At 39.9% G+C, this 26,951-nt stretch overlaps 1 protein-coding gene across 1 annotated transcript in view; it reads left to right on the top strand.

Moving 5' to 3' along the window:
- Positions 1–26,951, top strand: part of NSF (N-ethylmaleimide sensitive factor, vesicle fusing ATPase) — a 146,918-nt gene that overhangs the window by 49,840 nt on the left and 70,127 nt on the right. The window contains exon 9 of the mRNA XM_027052017.2: positions 24,399–24,598. Coding sequence (XP_026907818.1) covers positions 24,399–24,598 — 200 coding nt within the window. The remainder of the gene's footprint in view (positions 1–24,398; positions 24,599–26,951) is intronic.

Genomic DNA, 26,951 nt, shown 5'->3' with positions numbered 1-26,951 from the left:
AAAAAATATATATATATATATATATATATAACTGAAAGTAAATGCATTACAAAACTCTTTACAAGCACACATTATATTGAAAAAACGTTTACTTCTGTGAAAGGGGAGTGAGGATGGGACATACAGGGAGATTTTTCTTCTTTTACTTGCTGTACTTCCGCATCTGAATGTTTTAGTGTGAGATTATATTTCCACTTGTGTAGTTAAGAAAACAAACAAAAAGGTAATATCATAGGCTGTTTCTCTGTTGTGGTGGCTTCAGTGTCAGCAGGGGAACAGGTGTGTCCCACGCCCTTCATGAAGTTTCTGTGGAGGAGAACAGCTCAGGGGTAACAGGACCCCCAGGGCTTTGATGGCAGCCCCTGATGAGGGGAGGCAGAAAGTGAAGACCAAGTTGCTGATGGCTAACAAACTGCTTCCTCCCATTACTTTTTTGCATGATAGTAATGGGTACAAGTACCACGTTCCCTGCAAACCATGAGAACATTTGCATCCAAGCCTTTCCGTAGCCATGGAAGCAGGAGAGGGGAGACATGGGACACGATGACTTGAGGGAGAGCAGAATTTCTGATGTGGAAGGACCTGTGCTTAAATTTGCTCGGTCTTCACACCCTTCCCACTGAGGAATCCAGCTCACGTGACTCCTGAAGTGAAGCGCTGGCTGTTTTGTCCCGTCTTATGCCCATATTTACATTGGTGGTGATGATGATACTTACATGGTAAGTAGCTAATACTTACATGGTGCCAGGTGCTGTTCTAGATGCTTTACGTACATTAGCTTATTCCATTCTCACAACAGCCTTATCAGGTAGATTCTGTATTGACGCCATATTATGGAGAAGGAAACTGTGTCAGAAAGGTTAAGTAACTAGTCCAAGATATATAGCTAGTGAGTGGCGGAGTCAGATTTGAACCCAAACAGTCTGGCCTCAGAGTCCATACCCTTAACATGTACGTTTTTTTTCTCTCATGAAAGCCCATCATAGAAAACTGCTAAAATGGGCCTTCTCAGCCCCACTTCTTGGGGACCTCTGAGGCGGTCTTTGAGAGATTTAGAGCCAAGGGATTTTCAGCTGTGGCGTCATAGACATTTTTAGACTGGATAATTATTTGGCATGGGGCGCTGGCTGTCCTGTGAATTGTAGGATGTTTAGCAGCCTCTACCTACTAGATGCCAGTGACACTTCGCACCCACCCCTAGAGGTGACAACCAAAAATATGTCCAGACATTGCCAAAATGGTCCCCGGGAGGCAAAATCGCCCTTGGTGATCTAGTGCAATCCCTGGCTTCTTCTCTTTACAGATATGGAAACTATGGCCCAAGGTCACTAAGCAAGGCAGAGGCACAGGCAGAGGCACAACTAGGACTAGAACTTGGTTCTCCTGATTCAGGAACTCTTAAAGGAGGAGAAGGAAATGACATACAGTTTGTACAACTCGTAAGTGGCAGAACTGGGGTTGGAAGGAGGACATCTGGTTCCAGGGTCTGTATTCTCAACTGCCTCTCCAGATGCTGGAGAGATGAAGCCAAGAATCAAGTAGTCAAGGAAGCTTTCAATTTTATGTCAAAGAATATTTTATGATGAGTAACTAAGTACAACTTATGCCTTTCTTCCTTAATTCTCCAAGAAATTGACAAAGTTTTCCATCTGTAAAGGTTCTCAGAACTTAGAAATGATAGGTTAGGAGGGTGAAGAGGAAGAGAAGGGTTGTTAAAACACTGAAGATCTGTATGTCTGGCCTCACCCCCCCCCCCATCATTGCCTGTATACAGTTATAAATAGGCATTCAGAAAATAAGCTACAGAAATCTGACTTTTGTATTTAGATATCAGACAATTTTTTAAACTGTTTAAACTTCTCCAACATCTCTCTGCTAAAGAATTAAACCACCTCCTTCATCTTCCTCTTTGTCATCCTTTTCTTCTTCCTCCCCCTCTTCCTGATTCTCTTCTTTCTCCTCCCCTCGACCCCTTTTCTTCTTCCGCTTCTTTTTGAGATTAGAAGCATTTTCCAAAATTTCAGATTTTTGTCATGGCAGTGAGGGTGTTGCCCGAAAATGTAAAGATCTCTTTATCTGTTTCGGTTTTAAAATTTGAGCAGAGAAACTGCCCCAACAGAGATTTCTTAGTTTTCTTATTTCTGGCAGTTTCTGGAACTTAAGTGTGGCAAAAATCAGTGGACTTCTCTTGGCCTGAAGTAAGAAGTATAAGTGTGCAATGTGTGGGATTGAATGGACGCTCTGTGACACTAAGGTTTATAAATAAACTACCACTCTAGTAACTGGATGTATTCAAATTGTCATGAGCTCAAAGACCTGAAGCATTGGTTGTAGGACTGTAATGTCTAATACTTAATAAGTCTAGTCCACTTTCTTCATGTGTTTTTTGGCATCTGTTGTAGCATTAATACAGGGAAGGAAGTGATTGGAATGGGTATGTCAGAAGCTTTGTCTTAAGTATATTGTCAACATAGAGATGGAACATAAATGTTAAATAATCATGTAGAAGTTAAGCACCATAACCTAACAAATGATATCAAAAGTGTATATGATAAAGTGCCAAATGAGTGGTCTAATTGAAAAGTCCTATAGCAATTTTAAGAGAAAGAATCACAGAAGACTTCATGGAGGAGGTAGAACTTAATTAGGCCTTGAATGCTGAGGGATTTGGGATAGGAGGGGAAAGGATGGTTATCCATGCCCTGGGAAGAGTGACAGACTCAGCAAGGTATAGAATCCACAGTTTAGACCAGTCTAGCAGAGCTGTGTTTGGAAGAAGCAAGAAATTAGATTTAAAAGTTAGGTTGGAGTTGTGCTGTAGAAAGCTGTGAATCAGGAGATGAGGACTCCTTTGTTTTACTGAATCTGTTTGACCTTCCAGACAGACTCCAGTGCTTCTCCTATGCTTCCTCTGTACCTTGTATGTATTTAGAGTGTAGCTCTATTCTTAATATACTGTAATTATTCATTTGCATTACACACATTAGGGGGAATTTCTCACCCTCAGCATTTTTGACATTTTAGGCTGGGGAATTCTTTGTTGGGAGAAGGGCCCAAAGCTGTTTGTTGTAGGCTGTTTAGCAGCATCTCTGACCTCTATCCACTCAATGCCAGTAGTTCCCTCCTTCCTTCCTGCCTCCTGTGTAGTGATCAGAACTGTTTCCCCTGAATGGCAAAATCGCCCTGCATTGAGAACCAGGGCTCTAAGACTTTGAAGGCACAGTTGTAATGTCTTTTTATCCATGTGTTGTCAGCGTCAGGGCTGTTTGCAGTATGGTCTTTGGACCACTGCTGGGCCATGAACCATTGTTACCAGTCCACAATGAAATAAATATTGAAACTCAGAGTAAGAATTTAGAAACTTTTTTTTTTTTTTTTAGCAATTTAACATCATCATGTTTTTTATTGTATTTTGTAAAAATATTGATGAGAAACTTGTAAAAGAAAACTGGACCTTAGCATATATAGTTTGAGAAGTATTGCCCTATGTAAATATTTGCTAAATGAATGACATATTTGTGGGGCTTGGATTTATAGCCTAAGAGTTGCGTGCTCTACCAACTGAGCCAGCCAGGTGCCCCGAACTGAATGAAAGTTTTGAACAAATGATTATAATGGGGAGTTATTGGAGGGCTTTTAGCAGTGGAATAAAACAAAGTTAATGTCTTAGGATAGTTAATACTGTTATTCTGTGTGAAAAGGATTGCTCTAGAGAAGAGGTGAAAGACTGCCTAATTTGGCAGACGTAGATCAATTATCCAGTTGTGTGGTACTTAGAACCCGGATTGGGGTGGTGGCAATGGGGATGGAAAGGGAAGAAGAGATACAGAAAAGATTACAAGGACGAACTTGATAGAATGTGATTACTTATCACGGGTGACAGAATTGGAGGTGAGAGTCAGGTCTCACTGGGAAAATGATAGAAGTGAGAAGACCAGGACGACCTAGTTTGGGAGGAGTGGAGAATATTGTTGCACGTATTTTCATTACCATGAGAAGAATCTGGGACCTGAATTGAAGACAGGAAGACTTACTGGTGTTTTTATTTTGTGATGGCTAGCTTCAGTCACTTTACCCGTGTTTGAGAAGCACTCTGTTGACCACTCTTTCTTGAAACATCATTTTTACTTGGTTTCTCTCACTCCAAGGGTTCGTGATTTTCCTTATACCTCTGGCTATCCCTTTTGGGGTTTTTTGTGTCCTTTAAAATGCTGGAGTACTTCAGGAGTCTGTCTTAGACCTCCTCTTTTCCTCTGTGATTGTTCTCCCTGAAATTGATCACATCCATTTCCATAGCTGCAGTTAGTATCTTTACGCCATTAACTCTCAAATTAATTTTATCTCAGTCTCTGTTTAAAGCTCTGGGTTTTTATCAGCATAACCTGTTGTCTATCTCATGATCACGCGGGTAAGTTCAAAATTCAGTTAATTCATTCTGCCCTCCCATCCTCCCTAAACATGCTGCTACCGCTGTTTTCTGTCTTAGGCAGAGCTCTAGCCAAAAATCTGGGCACTTCTTTAACACTCCTCTCTCCCTCCCCTCTGGTTCCCAGTCACAGAATAGACCCTCTGTGCTGAAGTCTCCTCACTGTGTCAGGTCTGTCCAGTCTCTCCATCTTCCTCCCTCCACCCCCACCCCCCATCCGTGCCCCGCCACTGCCTTCCTCCGGACACCATCGCCCCTTGCCTGCATTGCTCCTTGGGCCTTCAGCCTTGCCCATCTCCACTCCATTCTCCACCCTGTAACTGGAGCGATTTTTATAAAAAGGCAAGTCTGATCCTGTCGCTCCACCGGTTAAAACTCTTCCAGTAGCACTGCTTAACTCCCTGCGTGGTTTACAAGCCCTATGTGGTCTTGCCCCTGCTGAACTTGCCCTCTTCCCTCAGCCTGTGCCCCTCCCCCATGCTCTGGGTTCCAGCCAACCTGTTCTATTTCAGTTCCTCTGATGGGTCACGCTACTGTCTCTTACCTGTGTATCCCAGGGTGTTTTCCACCATCTTTTTATGCAACTCCTGTTCATGCTCACTATCAAAAACTCCAGAGAGGTAGTTGGTTGGTATGATTATATTGCCAGAGGTACTCTTATAGCTCTGTAGAGGTAAAAATCTTTAATACATTGCCTGTAATCAAAAATGTTTATAGATGTATTTCCTTGTCTTAAACTTTTGTTGCTGTTGAAAATAGTTCAAGCATTAGATTATCCTCTTATAGTGTTTGATAATTACACATTTTGAAGTGTTTGTGGATAAGGTAGTCAAGAGGACACTTAGAGATATCTTTTATTTGTGAACTTCTACTTTGGCTGATTTATCTTTACTTTTTATCACATCCCATCAGAGAGGAGGTGATAAATGCTCAACCACTTCTATAAATCTTGTCAGTTTCTTATATGTGAGTACTGATTTGGAAAAACGACGACTACCTTGATAGGATGTTGGAGAAAGGGAGGTGGAAGAAGGAATTAGCAATAATGTTAGCAAAAAGCTGCCCAGAACTATATACAGCATTATTTAGAAGAGTATGATTCTAAAGAGACTTTTCGTAGGGTTCCATATGATTTGTTACTTGGGGCAGTATCCTTTGATAGTATGTTCACAATTAAAAAAAAAAAAACCTGCAGGAAACTTGGGTTTTGCCTTTTGCTTTTTAAATAACATGTTGTTTTTTTCAGGTTTTTCAAAGAAGTTAGAGTAGACAGCGGTAAATCCCTTCCATATACCATTTTACTAATAGTGTAAAATTTGACATTGAAAATCATTGTCCATGTATCCAGTGCTCAAAGATTTACTGTACTTGTAGCTTTGAGTTCTTCACTAACATCTCGGGCTTTAACACAGTATCTTTTCTCTGGGCGAGTAATAGTTTGAGGTATATTCTTATTCTAGAGTGACTCAAAACTGATATATAAAGATACACACATAGGTAGCTTGAACTTCTATACCATTTATACATGTATTTACTCGAATTTATCCACAATGACATAATTTTTTTGGAAGTGCTTTGATTTTTAAAAATCTACCTAGAGTCCTGTCATGAAGGAGGAAATTTAGCAAGACTTAAGAGCCTTTTGATAATGAATGGTTACTATAGGGTAAACCTGTAATTAGAACGCTAAGCCCCACATTAGATATATTCAGTCAAATCTCAAATATATGTAGGAGAATTTATCCAAATTGCCGATTATTATTGCATTCCAGAGACATTTCTATGGTGTTCCACAACTGCTTTTTGACCTGACACTTTTCCTGTGTTATTGGACTTTTCCTGCAGAACTTCTCTTTATTGATTCTCCTTGCTTTTCTGTCTGCTGCCTGATTACTTTGGTTTCTTCTGTAACTCCTCACTTAGGCAACCAGCTGTGGCTGCGATGAGCTCAGAAAGGGAGATAGGGAAGACGCGCAGTACTTGAGTTACCGATTCTGTGTCTGTTCTTTCTCCAGCTGCAGAAGGCTGCCCATATGTGATCCTAAATCACAGAACTCAGCTGTTCAAAATTGAGATTTGTCTTATAAGTAGTAACGGCCCCACGTGGGACACTGTGTCAACATAAGGAGAGAAAGATGATAGTTTATTACCACAGTCAAAAGACTGAATCCTTTTCTCTATTTTTATCTAAAGGTTAATTTTTAAAAAGTTGAATGGGATGAACTTGTAGCTCCTCTGCTTCCTGCACTCGGTTGCTGCTGTCAATTGTCAAAATTGTCACCCATTTTGAGTTATCTAATGCTCCTCTCTATGACATAACCACAAGTAGATATCTACTATATCTGTAAATATAGTAGATTTAAGTACATTAAGATGACTATGGTTTTAAATCAGAATTAGGCCAGGTTAGAGAAGGAGACCTTAGAAATTATCTAGTCAACATTTTCCAAATTTACTTAAACCTACTTAACCATACATACGTAAAGTTACAACTATTAATATTCCAAGGAAATACCAGTTTGAGAAACACTGATTTTGTCCATGTATTCTTCCCCGCCCCTGATAAAAGATGCTCTTGGGGGTTTCTTTTTGCTCCTTTAAAAAATTTATTTTTATTTTTATTTTTTAAATGTTTATTTATTTTTGAGAGAGAGAGAGAGAGAGAGAGAGAGAGAGAGAGAGAGTGCAAGAGCAGGGGAGGGGCACAGAGAGAGAGGGAGACAGAGGATCCGAAGCAGGCTCTGCACGGACAGCAGGGAGCCTGATGTGGGGCTCGAACTCATGAACCGTGAGATCATGACTTGAGTGGAAGTTGGATGCTTAACCAACTGAGCCACCCAAGCACCAATTTCTTTTTTTTTTTAAGTTTATTTATTTTTGAGGGATAGAGAGAGGGAGAGAGAGAGAACACACACAAGCCGGGAAGGGACGGAGGGGGAGAGAGAATCCCAAGCAGACTCTGCACTGTTAGGCTTGAACTCACAAACTGTGAGATGAGCCAGACACTTAACCGACTGAGTCATCCAGGCACCCCTGTCCATGTCATTCTTATTTTGTAGATGAGAACACTGGGACCCCAGAAGAGTAAGCAGCTTATTTAAGCTAAAGTTGCAGAAGTGGGGGCTAGAATCCAGGTTGCCTTGTTCCCAGTCTGGTAACCTTTAGGCTTCCTGATTCAGCCACTTAAAATAATTTGACTTATTATTGGGTTTCTTATTCCAGATTTCACAACTTGGATGTGAAGCCTCATTCTCTAGAACAAGCTTCACTATTTTTTGGAGACTGAATTTGATTCAGAAAGCCCCTTCTTGCCTTTAGATCACTTCAGGCTCTCTGGTGGGCCTGGAGGGTTCAGAGACAGGGCCGCCTTCTTCTTTTCTTTTCTTTTCTTTTCTTTCTTTTTTTTTTTTAATCTGGTCATCTCACCAGCTTTTATAGGGTCTTTTAGATCTCCCAGATCTAAGATCTGTTTATAAAAATACTTTTATTAGTTCTTTTAATTATAGAAATGCATGTCTATTATTTCAAAAATACAAATGAATGGGGCACCTGGGTAGCTCAGTCGGTTGAGGATCCAACTCTTGATTTCAGCTCAGGTTGTGATCTCACAGTTGTGAGATAGAGCCTCGTGTCTGGCTCTGTGCTGAGTATGAAGCCCACTTAGGATTTTCTCTCTCCCTCTTTCTCTGCCCCTCCCCTGCTCATGCTCTTTCTGTCTCTCTTAAAATAAATAAACTTAAAAAAAATACAAACGAGTAAAAGAAGATAATCACTAAGTATAAAAGAAAAAAAAAGCACCTGAAAACTATTGTTAGTATCTGGAGTATGTCATTTTACTAGTTTTTGCTTTGTACATGTATACACACATACACATGCACACACTCACATGTGTATGTATATGTATAGAGGGGGACAAAAATGTATTTTACGGTTTGTAACTGCATTTCCTCCACTCAGTAACGTAAACAGTCTTTCTTAAATATTCTTCTATAGTTTATTTTATAGAATGATAATGCCATGGTTTTATTAATCAGTCTACTACACTTAGACATATATATTATATTAACTTTTTCACTATTATCTACTATGTTATGATAAGGACGCTTAAAGCTAAATATTTTTGCACATCCATATTTATTTAGGATAAATTCCTAGAAATGGAATCGCCATATCAAAGAGCATTCCCAAGTGTAAACCTTTTTTTCATGCACGGCCAAATTTAGACTTCCTTCTTAAAAAGTAAAAATGTTATAGATGAAATCAGTCACTAAGTAGGTTCTCTGGATGAGAGAGAGAGAAATACAAGAACTGTAATGGTTTAGTGGGAAACTGATGGACAAGGTGTCAAGAGTTTTGGAGACTAGCCTTAGAAATGTCATTGATTGTATGACTCTCTAGTTTTAGTTTCCTCATTAGTAAGAAGGGGAAGATGGACTAGATATAGAAATCTTTCCAGAACTGCTACCATATGAATGAATGCCTCCTTTTAGTGAGATACGGGGTCCGTACATAGACTCTGGCAGGGAAGCTCATCCCTCAAGTTGTAGCTTGATTACCTTCTCTGGAAGATCCCTCACACATTTATCTTCCAGTAGAAGTAATTATTTTCCTCTTTGGCTTCTCATAGCCCTTTATTTTCTTTGTATATAGTTGTGTCTTTGGTTTTTAATATTGAGCTACTTATGACAAAGGCCATCTTATTCATCTCCTTAAAGCACTCTGCTTAGCGTATTTTGGGGTATATAGTGGATACTCAGTAAATATCTAGGGGCGTCGAGAGTGGTACCTGGGTCTCCATGTCCCCAGCCTATGAAAGCAAAGAGCCTAGCTTCCAACTAAGTGTTGTCTTTTCCCACTCTAAAGAGCTCACCAGGTTTCTTCAGTTTGGGGGGTTATTCCAAGATGTCTGTCTTCTGATGTCGCTTCTATTTAGTGACACGATGGTTCTCAGTCTTTGAGGTCTGTCGGAATTTGGGGAGCTTTATAAAACCCCCGAAATGGATTTCCAGATTCTCCCTCAAGTCCACTAGATCTGAGTCTCCAGCAAAGCTGACACCCAGTGCCGTCGGTAGCTGAGCCGTCCCTGCAGGGCTCGCTTGGCATCAGGCGGGTTGGTGTTCAAGTTCTGTCTCTCTCATTGGCCAGCTGTGTCTCCGGGGGAAAGGCATTTTACCGCAACAAGCCTCAGTGCCTCATCTGCAAAAGAAGAGTAAAAATAACACCTAGCTCCGAGGGCTATTTTAATGGCTATAGAAGAGAACACATTAAAGCCCTTAGCACATTGCTCCCGTAGCTGCAGTTCTAGCCTCGGTCTGGCACTGCTTGGATTCTGTATGCATTAATTATTTTTTCACTTCTTCTTCAAATAACATTTATATTTTTCCAACTCTCGGAAGCTAGTATACTCAGAGTGGAGGTTTACTAATTCCATTTCTGAAAGTAGTATCTCATGTGAATTTATTCATTTGTCCAAGCATTTAGTGAGGATTTTTAGAGTACTTTTACTGTAGGTAATATATGGCTATATCTCCAGAAGCTTTTACCATCTTCCATTAGAATTGAATTCTTGAAATGTTCAAAACTTTGTTACATTTATTAAACATTTTTTCCTTATCTTACAAATAGTAGTCTCTTCCCAGTTACCTTTATTTTCTAGGTCCTTCGAGTCATGTTTCTTCCCCTTTTCCTTTGTATGCATTTTTTTTTTTCAATTAAGACTTTTTTTTGAGAGAACACACCTGAGAGTATACCGGCACGTGTGGGGAAGGAGCAGAGGGAGAGGGAGAAAAAGAAGCAGACGTGGGGCTTGATCTCACAACCATGAGATCGTGACCTGAACTGAAATCAAGAGTCAGATGCTTAACCAACTAAGCCACCCAGGCGCCCTAAGACTTTTTTTTTTAAGAGTAGTTTTAGGCCCACAGCAAAAAGGAGGGGAAGATGCAGACATTTCCCATATACCCCTGTCCGTATACATGCATAGCCTCCCCCATCATCAATATCTCCTACCAGAGTGGTATCTTTGTTATGACTGAACCCACAGTGACACATCATAATCACCCAAAGTCCAAATTTACTGTTTGCTCTTGGTATTGTGCATTCAGTGGGTTTGGACAACTATATAATGACATGTATCTATCAATTATTATGGTATCATACAGAATATTTTCACTGCTCCAAAAATCCTCTGTGCCTTCTCCCCCCATCCTTGGCAGTCACTGACCTTTTTACTGTCTCCATAGTTTTGTCTCCGGAATGTCATATTGCTGGAATCGTACAGTGTGTAGCCTTTTCTGATTGGTTTCTTTCATTAGCAGTATGCATTTAAAGTTCCTCCGTGTCTTTTCACAGCTCGATAGCTCATTTCTTTTTAGCACTGAATTATATCCCATTGTCTGGATGCACTACAGCTCATTTACCCATTCACCTACTGAAGGGCATCATAGTTGCCTGCACGTTTGGGCAATTAAGAATAATTATGAATAAAGCTCCTACAAACATCTGTGTACAGGTTTTAGTGTGAACATAAGTTTTCAACTCCTTTGGGCAAATACCAAGGAGTGCAATTGCGGGAAAGAGTATGCTTAGTTTTGTAAGAAGCTGTCTTCCAGAATGGCTGTGCCTTAGTGCATTTCCACTGGCAACAAATGAGAGTTCCCTGTGTTCCACGTCCTCATCAGCATTTGGTCTTGTCAATCGAATGGATTTGGGCCATTGTAGAGGTGTGTGGTGGTATCTTGTTGCTTTAATTTGCATTTCCCTGATGACATGCGATGTAGGGCATTTTTTCATATGCTTATTTGCTATCTGTATACCCTGTTTGGCTTTTGGCCCATTTTTTAAATTGGGTTGCTTTCTTATTTTTGAGTTTTAAGAGTTGTTGGTATATTTTGGTGCTTTATCACATGTGTCTTTTGCAAATATTTTCTCCCAGTCTGTGCCTTGCCTTCTCATTCTCTTGACATTGTCTTTCATTGACAGACAATTTTTAATTTTAACAAAGTCTAGCTTGTCAGTTATATCTTTCATGGATCTGGCTTTGGTGTTATGTCTCAAAAGCTGTTGCCATACCCAATGGCATCTAGGTTTTTGCCCTCTGTTATCTTTTAGGAGTTTTATGGTTTTGTGTTTTGCAGGTAGGTCTGGATCCATTTTGCATTAGTTTTTTGTGAAAGGTGTGAGATCTGTGTCTAGATTATTACTATTATTATTATTTTGCATATGGATGTCTAGTTGTTACAGCTTCATTTGTTGAAAGGATGATCTTTGCTTCAGTCAATACATTAACATATTGCCTTCGCTCTTTTGTCAAAAATCAGTTGGCTATACTTGTGTGTGCGTGCACTTTTCAAGTCCATTATTGAATACTCCTAATATTTTTCTGCTTTGTTTTTCGGATCACTCCTTTTTTCTTTTTTTATAGCTTCAGTAAATCACACTTGAACTATAGTGTAGCCTCCTTATTATCTTCCTAGCCTTCAGTCTCCTTTTTCCTTCCCATCCTGGAATATTCATTTCAAAATTCATCCTCTTTGCAATACTAGCTGGTTCTGTCAAAGAATAGCAAGGGAATTATAGAATCTCAGCATTGCAAGGGATCTCAAAAATCATTTAGTTCATGTGCTTTGGTTTGAATTTTCTCTCCATTTTTGCTAAATGACTTCTGTCAAGTTCCGTAGTCTAAGTTCGAATTCCTTCAGTGTCAGAGGACTCATTCCCTTCGAATGTTGCATTCCATTTTTTGGACAACTGTACGTTAGATTCTTCCTTACGTTAAGATGAGATGTGTAGCTTCTATACATCTCCCCCCACCAAGACTATATAGAGCAAGGATGCTTCTACTTCCCTGTGGAAGCCCTGAAGGTATATGAAGAGAGCTTTTCCATCCAGACATAAAGGCCCCCAAAATTCATCTTTTCTCTAAGCTAAATCCCCCAGCTTGGTTGGTGCCTCCAGCCAATCCTTTTATAATTTATTTTCAGCCCTTTACCATCCTATTCACATTTCTCTGAACTTTAACATTTGTTTATATTCACCTTAAGTTGTGAAACCCAGAAATCATGGTGTACTGCAAGTGTCGTCCCTGTTCTGAAATAGACCAGATCTGTCCATCCGTTGTTCAAAACCTTAGTCTTCTTTTAATGCACACCGAAATTGCATTAACATTTTTGACATCCACATTCTATCTTGGATCCTATCTCATGTTGAGTTTACTGTTGAGTAAAATCCCCCAAGTCATCTCTCACACAACCATACCTCCCCCAGCCACACTTAAGTACAGAGATCTTACATTTATTCTTGGTAACTTTTTTATCTTGTTAGAATAGTTCTTCGGCTGTTCTACAGCTACAACTTGTCAAGGAATAAAAATGTGTCCTCCTCAGCTTATGATTTAATTAAGGCTATAGAAAATATACACTAAATAAAATGAAAATCTAAGAGCTGTTAGAAAACAACTTAATAGAGTGTCAGTTGAAACTATGAAGGCTGGTTCTCAGTGTCCTCTGGCCTGCATTAGCCTCATCTCAGGGGAGGGACTTATCAACTAGTCACCTTCCTCCACTCCACTCCAGACTTGATGAATGAATTCAGATTTCTAGGAGTGATGCCTGAAAATCTGCATTTTAATAAGCTCCATTGAATGTTGGTGCATGTTAAAGAGTGACTATTGCTACCGTAAGTGTTGGAGAGTAGGACCACGGACGTGATGCGAGTGAGGTGGCATTGACGCAGTTAAATGTGATGGGGTTGCGTGGCATTACTTAAGGAGGTGATTTCTGAGGAACAGAAGAACATGAACTTGATAGAGTGAGGAGAAGTTCCAGGTGTGGGAAAGGAAAGAGTAAGTTGTCTGCTTCAGAAGACAAGATATTTGCTAGTCTGTAGCAGACGCCTTACAGAGCAGCAAGTACAACGAGTTGAAAGCCAAGGGACAGGGAAAAAGAAGAGAGGAAAGTTGTAAAATTCTGAAACCAGTGAGAATACATGCTGCCAGGTGGCAGCAAGGCAGGACCTGCCATAATGGAAGCATGATCTTTGTCATCAAGAATTCATGAAATACCAGGCCACACCCTAGGAGGGAGTGTAACAGGGTGGGGGTGTCGGCGGAGATTAGTTTGGAGAGTTGCTACACATACCCCATCTTTGGTTCTGGGCTATCTAATGAGAAGATCTATATTAAATCTCAGTTGACTAATTTGGATGTAGACCAGTCAGGTGGTAGACATCACCCAGCTGCTTGGTGCTCAGGGCGTAGGCCTTTTTCACTTATCGTAACGGAACTCAAGAGAGTTCTGAGAGTGCTCTAAAGTTGGTGGGGTGCAGCAGGTCTCTGCTAGACAGAATGATACCCGTGGATGATTAGAGACCTGACTGTACAAATGGGGTCAGGGCCTTAAATATTTGGTAAGTGCACAGCTCAGCAAATGTAGATGATGACCTGTGTTAGACGCTGGCTGCCAGTCTTTGAAGCAAACAAACAAACAGAAAGGGCCTCCTGTATTATGAGTTGATGGAAGTTATGCTCCAAGTCCTCACTGCATGGCTGGAAAATTCAAAACCATTTCTTAAAGTCGATAATCATAGCATACTACTGAAATGATGAGTTGGCTGGAACTAAGAAAAATACTCATGATTCTAGGAGAAGTTGGAATCACACAAACTTTAGAACAAAAGATCAGATATTAATTTGTGATCGTATTTCTGCAAGTGCATGCACTGTTTAAAAATAAGCATTCAAATCTGGTTTGCACAACTGCAGAGAAAAGCTTGCAAGACTTGTGAATATGTCCTGACTTGCCACTAGTCTGCTGATAGTCTCCCTCTTAGGCAAATGTGGCAAATCTGTCTGCATTTGAACTGGAAGCTACTTGAACTAACCCCTTAAACATCAGTTATATTCAGAACCCACTTCACACTTTCTTTATAGATCATGTTGCCCCCCAAATGAAGTAAACACTCCTTACCCTGATGCTAATTTGACAGAGATCACTTCTAGTGTATCATCATTCTGTTCACTCTTGTGTGAAATCACACACAATATCTATATGTATGTGTGTATATATATATATTCCACCCCCTCCCCCCCCCCCCCCCCCCCCCGCCTTTCGGATATCTAAAAGTTGACTGACAGTTTTTCCTTGGTGCAGCTTGCCTCTGATATCATCTCAGGAAAACAAAGAAAATGCACTGCTTTTTAAAATAAAAGAGCCTAGGGGTGCCTGGGTGTTTCAGTCCATTGGGCGTCCGACTTCGGCTCAGGTCATGATCTCGCGGTCCATGAGTTCGAGCCCCACATCGGGCTCTGGGCTGACAGCTCAGAGCCTGGAGCCTGTTTCGGATTCTGTGTCTCCCTCTCTCTCTGACCCTCCCCTGCTCATGCTCTGTCTCTCTCTGTCTCAAAAATAAATAAATGTTAAAAAAATAAAATAAAATAGCAAATTACTTGTTACTTTTTTGAGATAATGTTTTATAAGATTATAAACAGCAAACATTACTGTTTATTCATTTTAGTGCAGTAGTAAGGCTATATATTTTGCTTTGAGCTATTTGAAGAAGAGAGATTTCAATTAGTATTTTAGAAATCTTATATTTTCATGTATCATTTTAATCAGAGGCTGGATAAGCCTTATTAGAGTGGATAGGGTCCTCTTCAACTTAGACTTTCAGGCCAGAAATCACTTCAGGCTATTTGTAGTACACACCTTAAAGCCCCTTCAAGTTGTCCCCACCAAAATTGGTATGATTATAATCGCTGGTTATCAACAGCTGGGGCTCAAATAGTATTCCAGGTTTTATACATTGCTGGAGAATTACTGGTTCATCTGAGAGAATAAGAAGTGAGGTGGGAAGGTTGGTCTACTGCAGGGGGCAGGCTGTGGTCATGTAGCATGACAAATAGGCTTTTGGATGAAGTACCCAGAATTAGCCTCAGTTCCCCCCAGTTGACCAAGTCATTCCAGGTGAGCCGCAGGAGAACAAGGTGTGTGCCCCTTGAGAGAGGGCAGTGGCAGCTGGGGACTATGACAGTGGTTACACTGGGGAGATACAGGGGACTTTGGAGAAGAAGCATACTTATGGTAGAATAAGGTGTGGAGGAGATAGAAGGATGCATGCACCTGGAACTGATAGTCATGGTGGCTTGGTTTATGGAAGGAGCTGCATATTGACCCTAAATAAATTTGGAAAACTTGAGGCATAGATAAGAATGGACTCTGCCTGAGGCATAAAAGAAGCAGGCAGGATTGCTTCTGGTAGTAATCCACCCGGAAGATAGAGGCTAAAGCTTTGGAGAATCCTAACTGCAACACTAGTCAAATCTTTGTGAAACTGCCAACTTACTTACTACTGTGCTCATTTGGAGCTTGAGGTCCAGCAGAATGTGTACTATAATTTGCAATGTTCAAGTGACAATAGTGTTAGGTAAGTTAAGGGGTCACAATAGTCAGTCTCAGAAAGAATTACATAAGCAGAATAGTCATTTATTTTCAAGCTTTACAGTCACCTAGCAGTGATGTAATTCTCAAAACAGTTGGGGAGACTGGTTTCACTTCACCGCTTATCTCCAACAAGATGGTAAAGAATAATTAATCGATAGACAGTATTTATGAGCTCTTACTGTATGCCAGCAAGTGTTCTAAGTGCTTTATGTGCATTATATTTCATCCTCATAATAACTTTCCGAGGTGGTTGCTGTTATTGTCTCTAGCTATTAAAACCGAAGAAGCAGGATTTGAAACCAGCCTAGCTGAGTCCAGAGCCCCCACTTTTAACAATGTATATATAAAACTCAATTTGTTTAAAACAAAAACTGTCCTTTATTCTGAGATTATGTCCACCCTACCTCTTGATATGAAAAAATATTTTTATGAAATGGTGGGGATAGATGTCAAGTTTGATTTTGTTTTTAAGAGGCCTTTACCTTGCAAAATAAAAAACTAAGTAACCCCATGACAGTGCTTCTCCTCAGTTAAAAAAAAGGGGGGGGTGTCTTTTACTATTTTGTGAACTCTAAGTCTGAGAACCACTGGTCAGAAAAGTGGGACTCAGTAATTTTTAATGTTCTCTATAGAGATTTTTCACTAGATTTGTTTCCTAATGCATTTAATCCAGTCGGTCCTCATCTGTCTGGCACCTGACCACAAATCATATGTTCATCCTTTGGACAGATATCTATTGTGAAACACAATTAGAATATAGTTTTGTAGTTCATATTTTGGGAAGTTGTTAAAAAATGCTTTATGACAGGTGGTCTAGAATGAGATACAAGCAAGCCATATACTAAATTCTTTACCGAATGTAGTCTTATGGTGAGGTTCCAGTGTGTCACTCACTTAAATCCTTAGTAAACAATGGCATTATCGTTGGCTGTGTTTATTTCTTGGGCATTTGATATTGTTCGTACCTTTAGTAGTAGCTGTTATATAATGATATGTCAATAAATGTTCATACTTTTTTCACTGTCAGTAACACTTAAAGAACAAAATGAAAGAGGAAGGGTAGCCCTGCGAGAGAAGAATGAACAGCAGAGGCAGATAAGCTGTCTGGCTTACTCGCTGTTCCTGAGCGCAGCCTTCGGTGTGTTTCAGTTCTCTCTCTGTTATTCTTGACTTTGGCGTTCCTGTTGGGGATTTACTCAACAATCTATCTTCACGGTTCTTTGAATTCCTCATTTCCAGTAAATTTTGCTTCGTTCCATCTCAGCCACCCCCTCTTTGGTCATACTGAAGGCTTCACTCTTACCAGTAACCACCACTTGAGAGGTCTCAGTGTTAAGCATCCAGCACTCAAGCCTCCTCGCATTTGTCCTAGGCTTCTAGCATTCCCTCACCCCCTGCTCTAACTGCTTTGATCCCACGGGACCCTCCAGTTCATTTACTCTGACACTTTTTGTTCTCTGTTCCCTCTTTACCCAGCTTCAATTCCATGGTCTATCATGTTTATCCTCCTCAAATACAACTTTAGTGGCCTTGCTCCTCCTCATCTTCTATGTGTGTCAAAGCCCCAGGTATGTCTCCCCTTTGTGCCTACTCTGTGTCGGTACCCAGACTATTGAATATGGCTTAAGAAAAGCACAAAGCTATGGTGACTGATCTTACTTTGAAATTAAGAATCACATCTCCAGTGGGCCCTCGGTATTCCTTGGCATCAGTATTTTCTGGTATTCCTTCTGTATTTCCTTAGTTTAGCCAGTTTACTCTCCTGCTAAGATGACTAGTTCCTCTTCGTTCTCCTCAGATCTCCAGCACCACCTCTTCCAGTCCACCCTCCCTCACCAGCAGCTGACGACCTGGAATCAGGATTTCATTGAGAAAATAGAGGTAGTCGGAAGAGAACGGCCACCAAATGTAGCATTTGTTGAATGAGTGAAAGAATACGATGTCCCAGAACTTGATTTACTCCCATATGCAAATAGCATTGGCAACTTAGATTCCAAAACTGTATATAAATCTATTTTTGGCCATTTTAGATTATGCTTTTCACTACCACTGTCCTTTACATTACTATAACCAAGAGTTGTTAATATGTTTGTGCCGTATCCAAATAAAAATTAGGTATTTTTAAGAAGATGATCATTAACAGGAACAGTTTATAAAATAAGCACTTAAGTCATTCAACACAGGAAATTAAGAGAAGAAATCCTTTGGAACTATGTTTGATTATGCTGTCCACCCACAATTGTTCTTATATAAGTTCTAGAGGAAGGAAAAAAGATGTGAATGACTTACAAATGAAGACAAAGCCTTAAACTTTGTGGAAAGTGGAGGGAAAATGTTGAGAACAAGTCCTGTGATGGTTTCGCCCTCACACTTTGGGAAAATTAGATAACAGAATTTAGTTATAAATATATTGGCTTTCTCTTTTTTTTTTTAGTGTCTTTTTATTTATTTTGAGAGAGAGAGAGAGAGAGAATGCCAAGCCGGCTCTGTGCTTTCAGTGAGAAGCCCAGTGCAGGATTCGATCTCATGAACCACGAGATCATGACCTGAGCCGAAATCAAGAACAGGATGCCTAACCAACGGAACCACCCAGACGCCCATAATATGTTGACTTTAAATTAGTGCTTTTATTTACTTTATGTTGCTCAATTTTAAGGTTCAGTTCTGAACAAAATAAAGTGGTTCAAGCCAAAAAAAAAGTCAAGATTCTTATGCCAGCTTTAATGAAATTTGTATTTATAGAATTGAATAAGAAACTGCACTTTACGTAACACTGTTAAGTTACTTATAGAATCACAACAAAGACGAGAGTCCCTCGGTGACCTGAGTTCCATATGCTGAGTTCGCTTACCTAATGGCACGTATGTGCTCAGGGACACTTTCCCACACATCTTCTTAGTTCCCCACGGTCTTTCCAAATCTTTACCAAGCTTCCCAGTATCCTGTCCTCATCCCTCATTTTGTAGGTGAACTAGCTCCTACTTCACATAGTAAATAGAATCCAACAGGGCATAACCTCAGCTTACTTCCTCCCCCCCCTTTTCTTAACTCGTCTTGCAAGGTATTTCTCTCAAAATTCCTCCTTTGTATTGCCAGAATTCCCCAAATTGTGATCTCTGTTTGTTCCTGCTTATATTACTTAGCTTCCTTCTCCTACCTCAACCCAAAATGATCTGACCCCGACCTAAGACCTTATGGCCCAGATAAGCATGAACTTCCTGGGTTTAAAAAAAATTTTTTTTTTTTTAATGTTTTATCTTATTTTTGAGAGACAGAGAGAGCATGAGCGGGGGAGGAGCAGAGAGAGAGGGAGACACAGAATCTGAAGCAGCTCCAGGCTCTGGGCTATCGGCACAGAGCCCGACACGGGGCTCGAACCCACAAACTGTGACATCATGACCTGAGCCAAAGTTGACGCCTAACTGACTGAGCCCCCCGGGTGCCCCTGAACTTCCTGGTTTTTAAATCTAGTGTTCTCTTTCCAGGCCTCATCCTCTGTCTCTGCAGCATTTGTCCCTATGGTCGTACTCCTCTGCTTAAAACTTCTTGTGGCTTTCCATGTGCCCAGAGCAGGCATTCAGAAACATGGAACCAGTAGTTTTGATATCTTTCCTGAGCTTTCAACCTATTTTTTAATGGACATTTCTGCCTGAATCTCAAACACCTTAATAGCCAAAAACAAAGTGATGATTCCCTCTAATCTCCTCTTGCTAACTTCTTAATTATGTTCTGGGGTTATCATTATTTTACCATGAGCCCAGGCTACATACCTTAAGGTCAACGTTGATTCTTCCTCTTCCTCTTATTTTCTTTTGGTCTCTGAGTGCTGATGAGTATCTTCCAAATCTTCCTTTCTTTTCCTACTACAGTTTCTTATGACTGTTGCCTCTTTCCATTTCTGGTCTCTTGCCTGGATTATTTCAGTAGCACATTCAGAGGTTTTAACTTTGGATTCCATGAATAGATCTCAGAGGATCTAAGAATACCCTCAAAATTGCATGCAAATTTTTTTAAATGTGCATTTTTCTGGAGAGGTCCATTAGACTATTCCATGGGGAAGAAGGTAAGAGAATGAGAGAAAATGACAATTTAAATGAGTCAGTTCCACTGATTTCTCTGCTTTCCATGCCTGCTCTGTGCTGTTTTTAGTTCACCAACCCAGGGCACTCACCTCTAAGTAGTGAGGGGGTATGTAAGACATAAAGAAAGAACAAGTGAATGGATCAGTTCAGCTTGGCAGTCAGGACAGTCCAGCAGCCACAGATCAGAGGCTTCCCAGCATCAGAGCCAGGTCTTAATGCCCTGCAGAAGCTCAGGAGAAAGCTGGGGCATCAGTAGGGAGGTGTCCTCCTAAGGCCTCTGGACCCATTTTTTCCTGTGCTTCCAAAGGACTTGGAGGGAAATGAAAGCTTAACTGGCAAAAATCCAGAGCCAGCCAGTGAGGCAATGTCCCCAGAAAAAGGTTAAAAACATTCTTCCAACTACACTTGTACCCCGTGATCTTTGTTCTCTAGACCTTCCTCCACTCTACCGCCAGAGTTAGTTTTTAAACATATCTCATTGTGCACCCTCCCTGATTAAAAACCTCAGGTTTTTATAAAACAAATTAAAAACTCCTGGGCATGGTATCAAGGTCTTCTGTAGTTGGGAGCCTGTTAGCCTCGTCTCCAGCCCCCCCCCCCCCCCCCCCCGCCCCGCTCCAAGGCTGTAGCCACAACAGGTTACTACTGGCTGTTTTGAAAGGACAGCTTCTATGTCCATACCTCTATGCCTTTGATCATGCTACTTTCCTTCATTAGGTGCCATTTCTTCTCCCGTGCCCAATCATGAACCTCCTACTGTCCTTGAAAGCCCACACTAAATTTTATCTCTTCCCCTGTTGTCCATCCCTAATTTTCTGCCATCACCCTGGCAGGATCTGTCTCTCTTGGCCAGGTTCCAAAAACATTTCATACATATCTCTGATAATGTCTTATTATATTATAGATAACCTATTTTTATTTCTGTCTTTCCTACTAAACCAGAAATGCCCTGCAGGTAGGGACTGCCTTTTTCATGTTTGTATCCCTAACACCTAGTTTCATGCCTAGTCCAAACAGGAGCTTAATACACTTTTGTTGAATGGAATTACTTACGAAGAGTTTTTATGACTCATTTAAAATTAGAGACCAATGCTTATTTAATAAGTCAGAATAGGCTATCATAATAGTAGTAATAACAAAGTCCCATTTCCACCGCTTATTCAAGTAACTGCTTCCTTTGTGGAAGTGGATTTTGAAAATCTTCACATGTCAATGTATATTTTTGATGTGCTTTCTTGAGATCCTGAAAGAATTTTAGTTCTAACACGGGCTAGAGCTTCTATGACATTCCTGTTGGTGTCATATTGAATAGATTCTGCCACTTCAGAGATATGTATGGTAGACAGTAAGTTCCATGGATATAAATTTTATCTCTTTCTCTTCAACTTCATGGTAATATTTTGTGAATTGTTTATTTTATAAATCTGAGTTGATTTAATTCAAAACCACATTAAATCGAGCATTTTCCATGTACAAAAACAGAGTTACAGAGTTAAGACTCTAGTACAGACAGTCCCCAACTTGTGATGGTTTGACTTAATGCTTTTTGACTTTATGATGGTGCAAAAGCGATATGCATTCAGTAGAAACCGTACTTCAAGTTTTGAATTTTGGTCTTTTCCTGGACTAGAGCTGGGCAGCTTGAATTCTCTTGTGATTCTGGGCAGCGGCAACCTGCAACCCCCAGACAGCCACGCCATCACACGGGTTGTTTTCAGCTTACAATGGGTTTATCAGGAGGTGCCCTCATCGTAAGTTGAAGAAGATCTATATTTATAAATTATGTAGCTCTGCTAAGTTTGCAAAGTCCCAGTCATTGCAAATACGTGTTCTAGGTATTTAAATTAGTCCAGCTGTGAAAGTAAACACTATTCCATAAATTAAGAGCTTCAGATAATTTTTTAAAATGGTCTTCTTTCCCTCATTTTCTTTGAGGTTTGTAGGAAAGGAGTCAACAATTTACTTAGCCATTTATTTAAGAGTACATATTCTGTGCTAGGCATTGTGGTGGATGTTTGCGATGCCAGATGGATAAGAGAGCACCTTGAATAGTTCATGGTCTAATAGAGAAGAAGGTATATAAACAAATAATTGCAACTTAAACCTTGGAGAAGAGGAACTCTTCTTCTTTGAGAACCAGTGCTGAGGTGGAGATTGGATGCGTCTGCAGATAAATTTGTGGATAGGGAAGCAATAAGCTGAAGGGAGTTCACACCTGTTCGTCTTTTTTAAAAAAATATGTGAAGCAGGAATCTAGATCTTCTCTATGAATTAATGGCGTGGGGTAGCACTTGAGACAAGCAGAGCAGGGAAGATCTGGAAAAGTAGTGCAGAGAGCGGAAGGTGGTCTAACAAGAACAAGTAAAAGGTGGCAGGTAGTATTGACAAGCAGTGAGTGTGGAACTAAAATTGGATAGCATGAAATTGTGAGGACATCCTATCAGCACAGTGGTGTAATTTTCTCTGGCTGTGCTCTGTGGCCCATGCATAGGTGCGGTAAAGCCATATTGTGTTCAGGGCCTGTGGGATGAGTAGAACAGAAGTGTAAGAAGGCCAAGGAGTTGAGAACCCTTGAAAGAAAGTATAGCTTAATATGGAAGGAAGTATGGTTAGGTAGTTGATAAACTTGGAGAAAGTTAAGAAATTGGAGGATGAGGATAAGGCCTGGCACTTTGTAGGGCCTCAGTAAGTCTTCATGTTCTCCTTTGTGGCTCCCCCATCCTGTGCCGTTTTTCACCACCACCATGCCCACCTCCCCTCTGCTATGGTTTACGTGAATCGTTTCAAGTCATGATGGTAGCGGTTGGCTCAGAGGGTAAGATGAGGAGCAAGGTTCTAAAGTTTTCATCAAAAGTGTCCCAGGGGCTTGGATGCTGGCAGTGCTTCTGTGATTTTTGCCTCTAGGAGAAGCTCAGGGCTTATCCCCTTATCTCCCTACTACTTGTGTTTCCAAGGGTGGATCAAGGGCAAAGACATTTATTGGACCATGATTCTCAGGACAGGACTTTACTCTGTGAGGGAAGGGTTAAGACTGTAAGCCTTCAAGGGTTTCCACTAAGTTCCCCTTGTCTCTATAAATCTAACCGTAAGCACAGATCTCATTACTTTCAAAAATTTTAAAGGAGAGTCTTTTTTTTTTGACATATAGAAGCAGTGACCATACTGATAACCAAAAGGGTCTTCCTACTCAAAAGTTAAAATTCCCAGTGGAGTTGGTTGTACCTTGTGATAGCTTTTATGGGACTTATTAAATGTATTGTCATATTTTTTTTAAAGAAATTATTTCTTAAGGCTTTCGTTCCAAGTGAGGACAAACACTATGTATATTCCATTTTCAGAAATTTTCTTTTTCACCTGTAGTTTTGAGTGTGACACTGAAATCTAATAAATTGTTATTTCACAAAGTGCCTTTTTGGTGTAGTATAAGGAAAAAAACTTGTAAAAAAAGAGTCCTGCACCCTAAGTGTGAAACTGCTGGAAAGGTGGGAATTCCTAGAGCGAGTAAACTGAAACCACAGGTCACTGCAATCTTAGAAGTGGAGTAAATGCTTGTGAAGAGTTGGCTAAAAAAAACCCTGGGGAGTCAAAATCACCAGTCTTGCTCTTTCCCTGTTGTTACTGATACCTTTCAAGGTATTTAGCAATGCTTGCTTAGAAAAGAATTGAATACTATTCTTTTGAAACTTCGTCTTCATCTTGGTGGCTCTGAGAAAAGTGTGTGCCTCCCTTGGCATTAGTCACATGAAGTAGGGCATTCAACTTTACCCACTAAGTGTGTGACATCCGTCTGGATCTTATGGATTGCCTATACCAGTCCAACTCAAAACATGTTTGCCCATTCTTCAAGGGCTTGTATCAACAGGTACACCTATAATTTCTATGACTAAGATACAGTTTCCATAGCCTACTGTGTTATAATAGATTTGTGTTGGGTTAAATTTGCCTAAAAGCAGATCTCTTTTATTCCTTGACTTTAAAGGAGAATGGAAAATAAGTAATAGTTCCTAATTAGGTATTTAGGTCAAAGAGATGTTTTCAGAGTTAAAAGTATTTGTTTTAAATGATAGTTCAAATATACTTTTCTAAAGACTTTTAATTGGCAGCTTTCCCCCTCAAATTTTGGCACTCGTGTAGGAATTGCTTCTGGATTCTCTGTTAAAAAAAAAAAGAGTTTTAGGGGTGCCTGGCTGGCTCAGCCAGTAGAGTATGCGACTCTAGATCTCCAGGTTGTGAGTTCAGACCCAAGCTGGGCGTGGAGCCTACTTTAAAAAAAAAAAAAAAAAGAGAACTTTAGTTGTTCATTCTTGTTTTGCTCATGGCACTTGGATATTATATGTTAATGGCATGACTATCGTTTTCCTAACATTCATATGAAGAAGAAAGGAAACTCCTTTAGATGTCTCACTTGGATTTTAGGTGGTTAATATAAGACTGTTTTCTTTTGTTTTTTAGGTTGCAAACATGTTAAAGGCATCCTGTTATATGGGCCCCCAGGTTGTGGTAAGACTCTCTTGGCTCGACAGATTGGCAAGATGTTGAATGCAAGGGAGCCCAAAGTGGTCAATGGGCCAGAAATCCTTAACAAATATGTGGGAGAATCCGAGGCTAACATTCGTAAACTCTTTGCTGATGCTGAAGAGGAGCAAAGAAGGGTAATGTTAATATAACTTAGTACAAGTTTGTTATCACTTAATATGATGAAGGAAACCCAAAGCTGTGGTGGAAAACTTGTTTCTGTGACCTGTATTTTGAAAAGCATGCAGGTGAAATTTATTTAGTACCAAATTATATCACTGAACCAGGGATTATGGGAGATTTACATGATGGGAGCAAATGTCATTACCCAAATATACACAATACAAAGATAGATGATTGTGTAAGCCAAAGGTTTTGCAAAAACAGATCATGAATTTATTTTCAGGTGTCACTTTTACTCCACATTATTTTCAGAGACTTGAACTCATTTATCCTTTGGAAAAGGGGGAAATTAAATTCACATGACTTGTAGAATTATGTATATGTAAGGTCCATGTGCAGAAAGCAGCTTGTTTACTTACCATTGAGTCACCTCAGTTGTAGAGTGACAGGTAAGAGTTGTTAGGCCTCAAAGGAAAGCTTGATGTGGGTCTTAGGAAAAAAATTAATTAAAAGTCAAATCAGAGTTTACTAATTGTTATGGTTAATTTCATGTCAGTTTGATTGGGCCTCAGGGTGCCCACACATTTGGTTAAACATTATTCTGGGTGTGTTTGTGAGGATATTTCTGTATGAGATTATCATTTGAATTGGTAGACAGACTAAAGCAATTGCCTCCTCTAATATGGGTGGGCCCCATTCAGTCAGTTGGAAGGCCTGACTAGAACAAAAAAGGCTGTTCCTCTGTTGAGTAAGAGGGAATTTCCTACTGCCTGACTGCTTTTATCTGGGCCATCAGTTTTTACCTGCCTTTTGACTCAGACTGAAACATCAGGCCTTTGGACTAGAACTATACCATTGGCCCTCCTATGACTCCATCTTGTCAACTGAAGATTTTGGGACTTGTCAACCCCCATAATTGAGTTATCCAATTCCTTATAATTAATCTTTCTGTAGATAGATAGATATAGATGTATATTTAGATCTATATAGATCTCTCTATATATAGCATGTTTATTTCATAGATGTTTAAAACATTGCCATAGGGGCATCTGGCTGACTCAGTCTGTAGAGCATGTAACTCTTGATCTCAGAGTTGTAAGTTTGAGACCCATGTTGGGTGTAGATATTATTTAAAAATAAAATCTTAAAACATTTTTTTAAATTAAAAACAATGCCATAGGATTTCTGCTTCTGGCAATACAGTAGACTAGGTAACTGAAAACTTTTCTTCTATAAACACCCTCAAATACTGGATAAAATATAACTAAAATTATTTTAAATGTATAATTTATCTCTCAAGAAAGAAAAGGAGATTTCTAGATATTAAAACTCTGAAAATTAGAGTGGTAAAAATATCATTGCAACTTTTGGTTATGGTAATGTGTGAGTTTGAGTTTTAGCACCCACTAGCAGACAGAGAATGAGTCCTTGAATTAGCTTAAGGTATGGAGTAGGGCCTGAACCTTCAAAGGGGTTGTGCCCTCTATGAAAAGAATGGACTGGAAATTATCTGCTGACCACAACAAAATAACAAAAACATTTAACTATCTGAGTGGGAGCTAAGGAATCTCCAATGGGAATTCTAAAGTATGGATTCTTAACTGATGCTTAGGATTTAAAAACGCACACACACACATAAACCACCACCACTGATCTATGTGGTCTAGGGCTCCCAAGCTGAGAAATTAACTTAAAAATGAATTCCAGGGGCACCTGGGTGGCTCAGTTAGTTAAGTGTCCTGACTCTTGAGCTCAGCTCAGGCCTTGATCTCAGGTTGTGAGTTCAAGCTCTGTGTTGGGCTCCATGCTGGGTGTGAAGCCTACTTAAAAAAAATAAGAATAAAAATGAATCCTGGACTAATGATAACATGGGGTTGTTAGCTATAAGCAGACCCCTGGGGATGTTCCAACAATCCAGGCCACAAGAGATTCTCATGGGAAAGCCACATCAATAAATGGAAGATGTCATCATCAAAATTTAAAACTCAACAGCTGTGTTAAACAAAAGCCAGCAGTTTCAGGGGAAAAGAGAAGTGATAAACAGAAAAATAGATCTTGAGAAATCACCCAGAATGTAGCACAGAGAGATGGAAAATATGAAAGAGATGTAGAGATAATAGAGTTAAGATGAGAAGTCCCAATAGAAAGGATAGCATAGAGGCAATATTCAAAGATAGAATGGCTAAGAATCTTCTAGAATCGATAAAAGAAAATATTTAGATTGTGATAGCACCATGAGCCCAAATAGAATAAATAAAAATTAATTTATTTCTAGACCCATTGTAGTGAAAGTAGAGAATGCCAAAGAAAAAGAGAAACATCTTAAATGTCAACAAAAGAGAAGTGATGATGGCATACAAAAGGATA

Source organism: Acinonyx jubatus, chromosome E1, assembly GCF_027475565.1.
Source record: "Acinonyx jubatus isolate Ajub_Pintada_27869175 chromosome E1, VMU_Ajub_asm_v1.0, whole genome shotgun sequence".
NCBI lineage: Eukaryota > Metazoa > Chordata > Mammalia > Carnivora > Felidae > Acinonyx > Acinonyx jubatus.
This window is presented reverse-complemented; position numbering and strand designations above follow the sequence as displayed.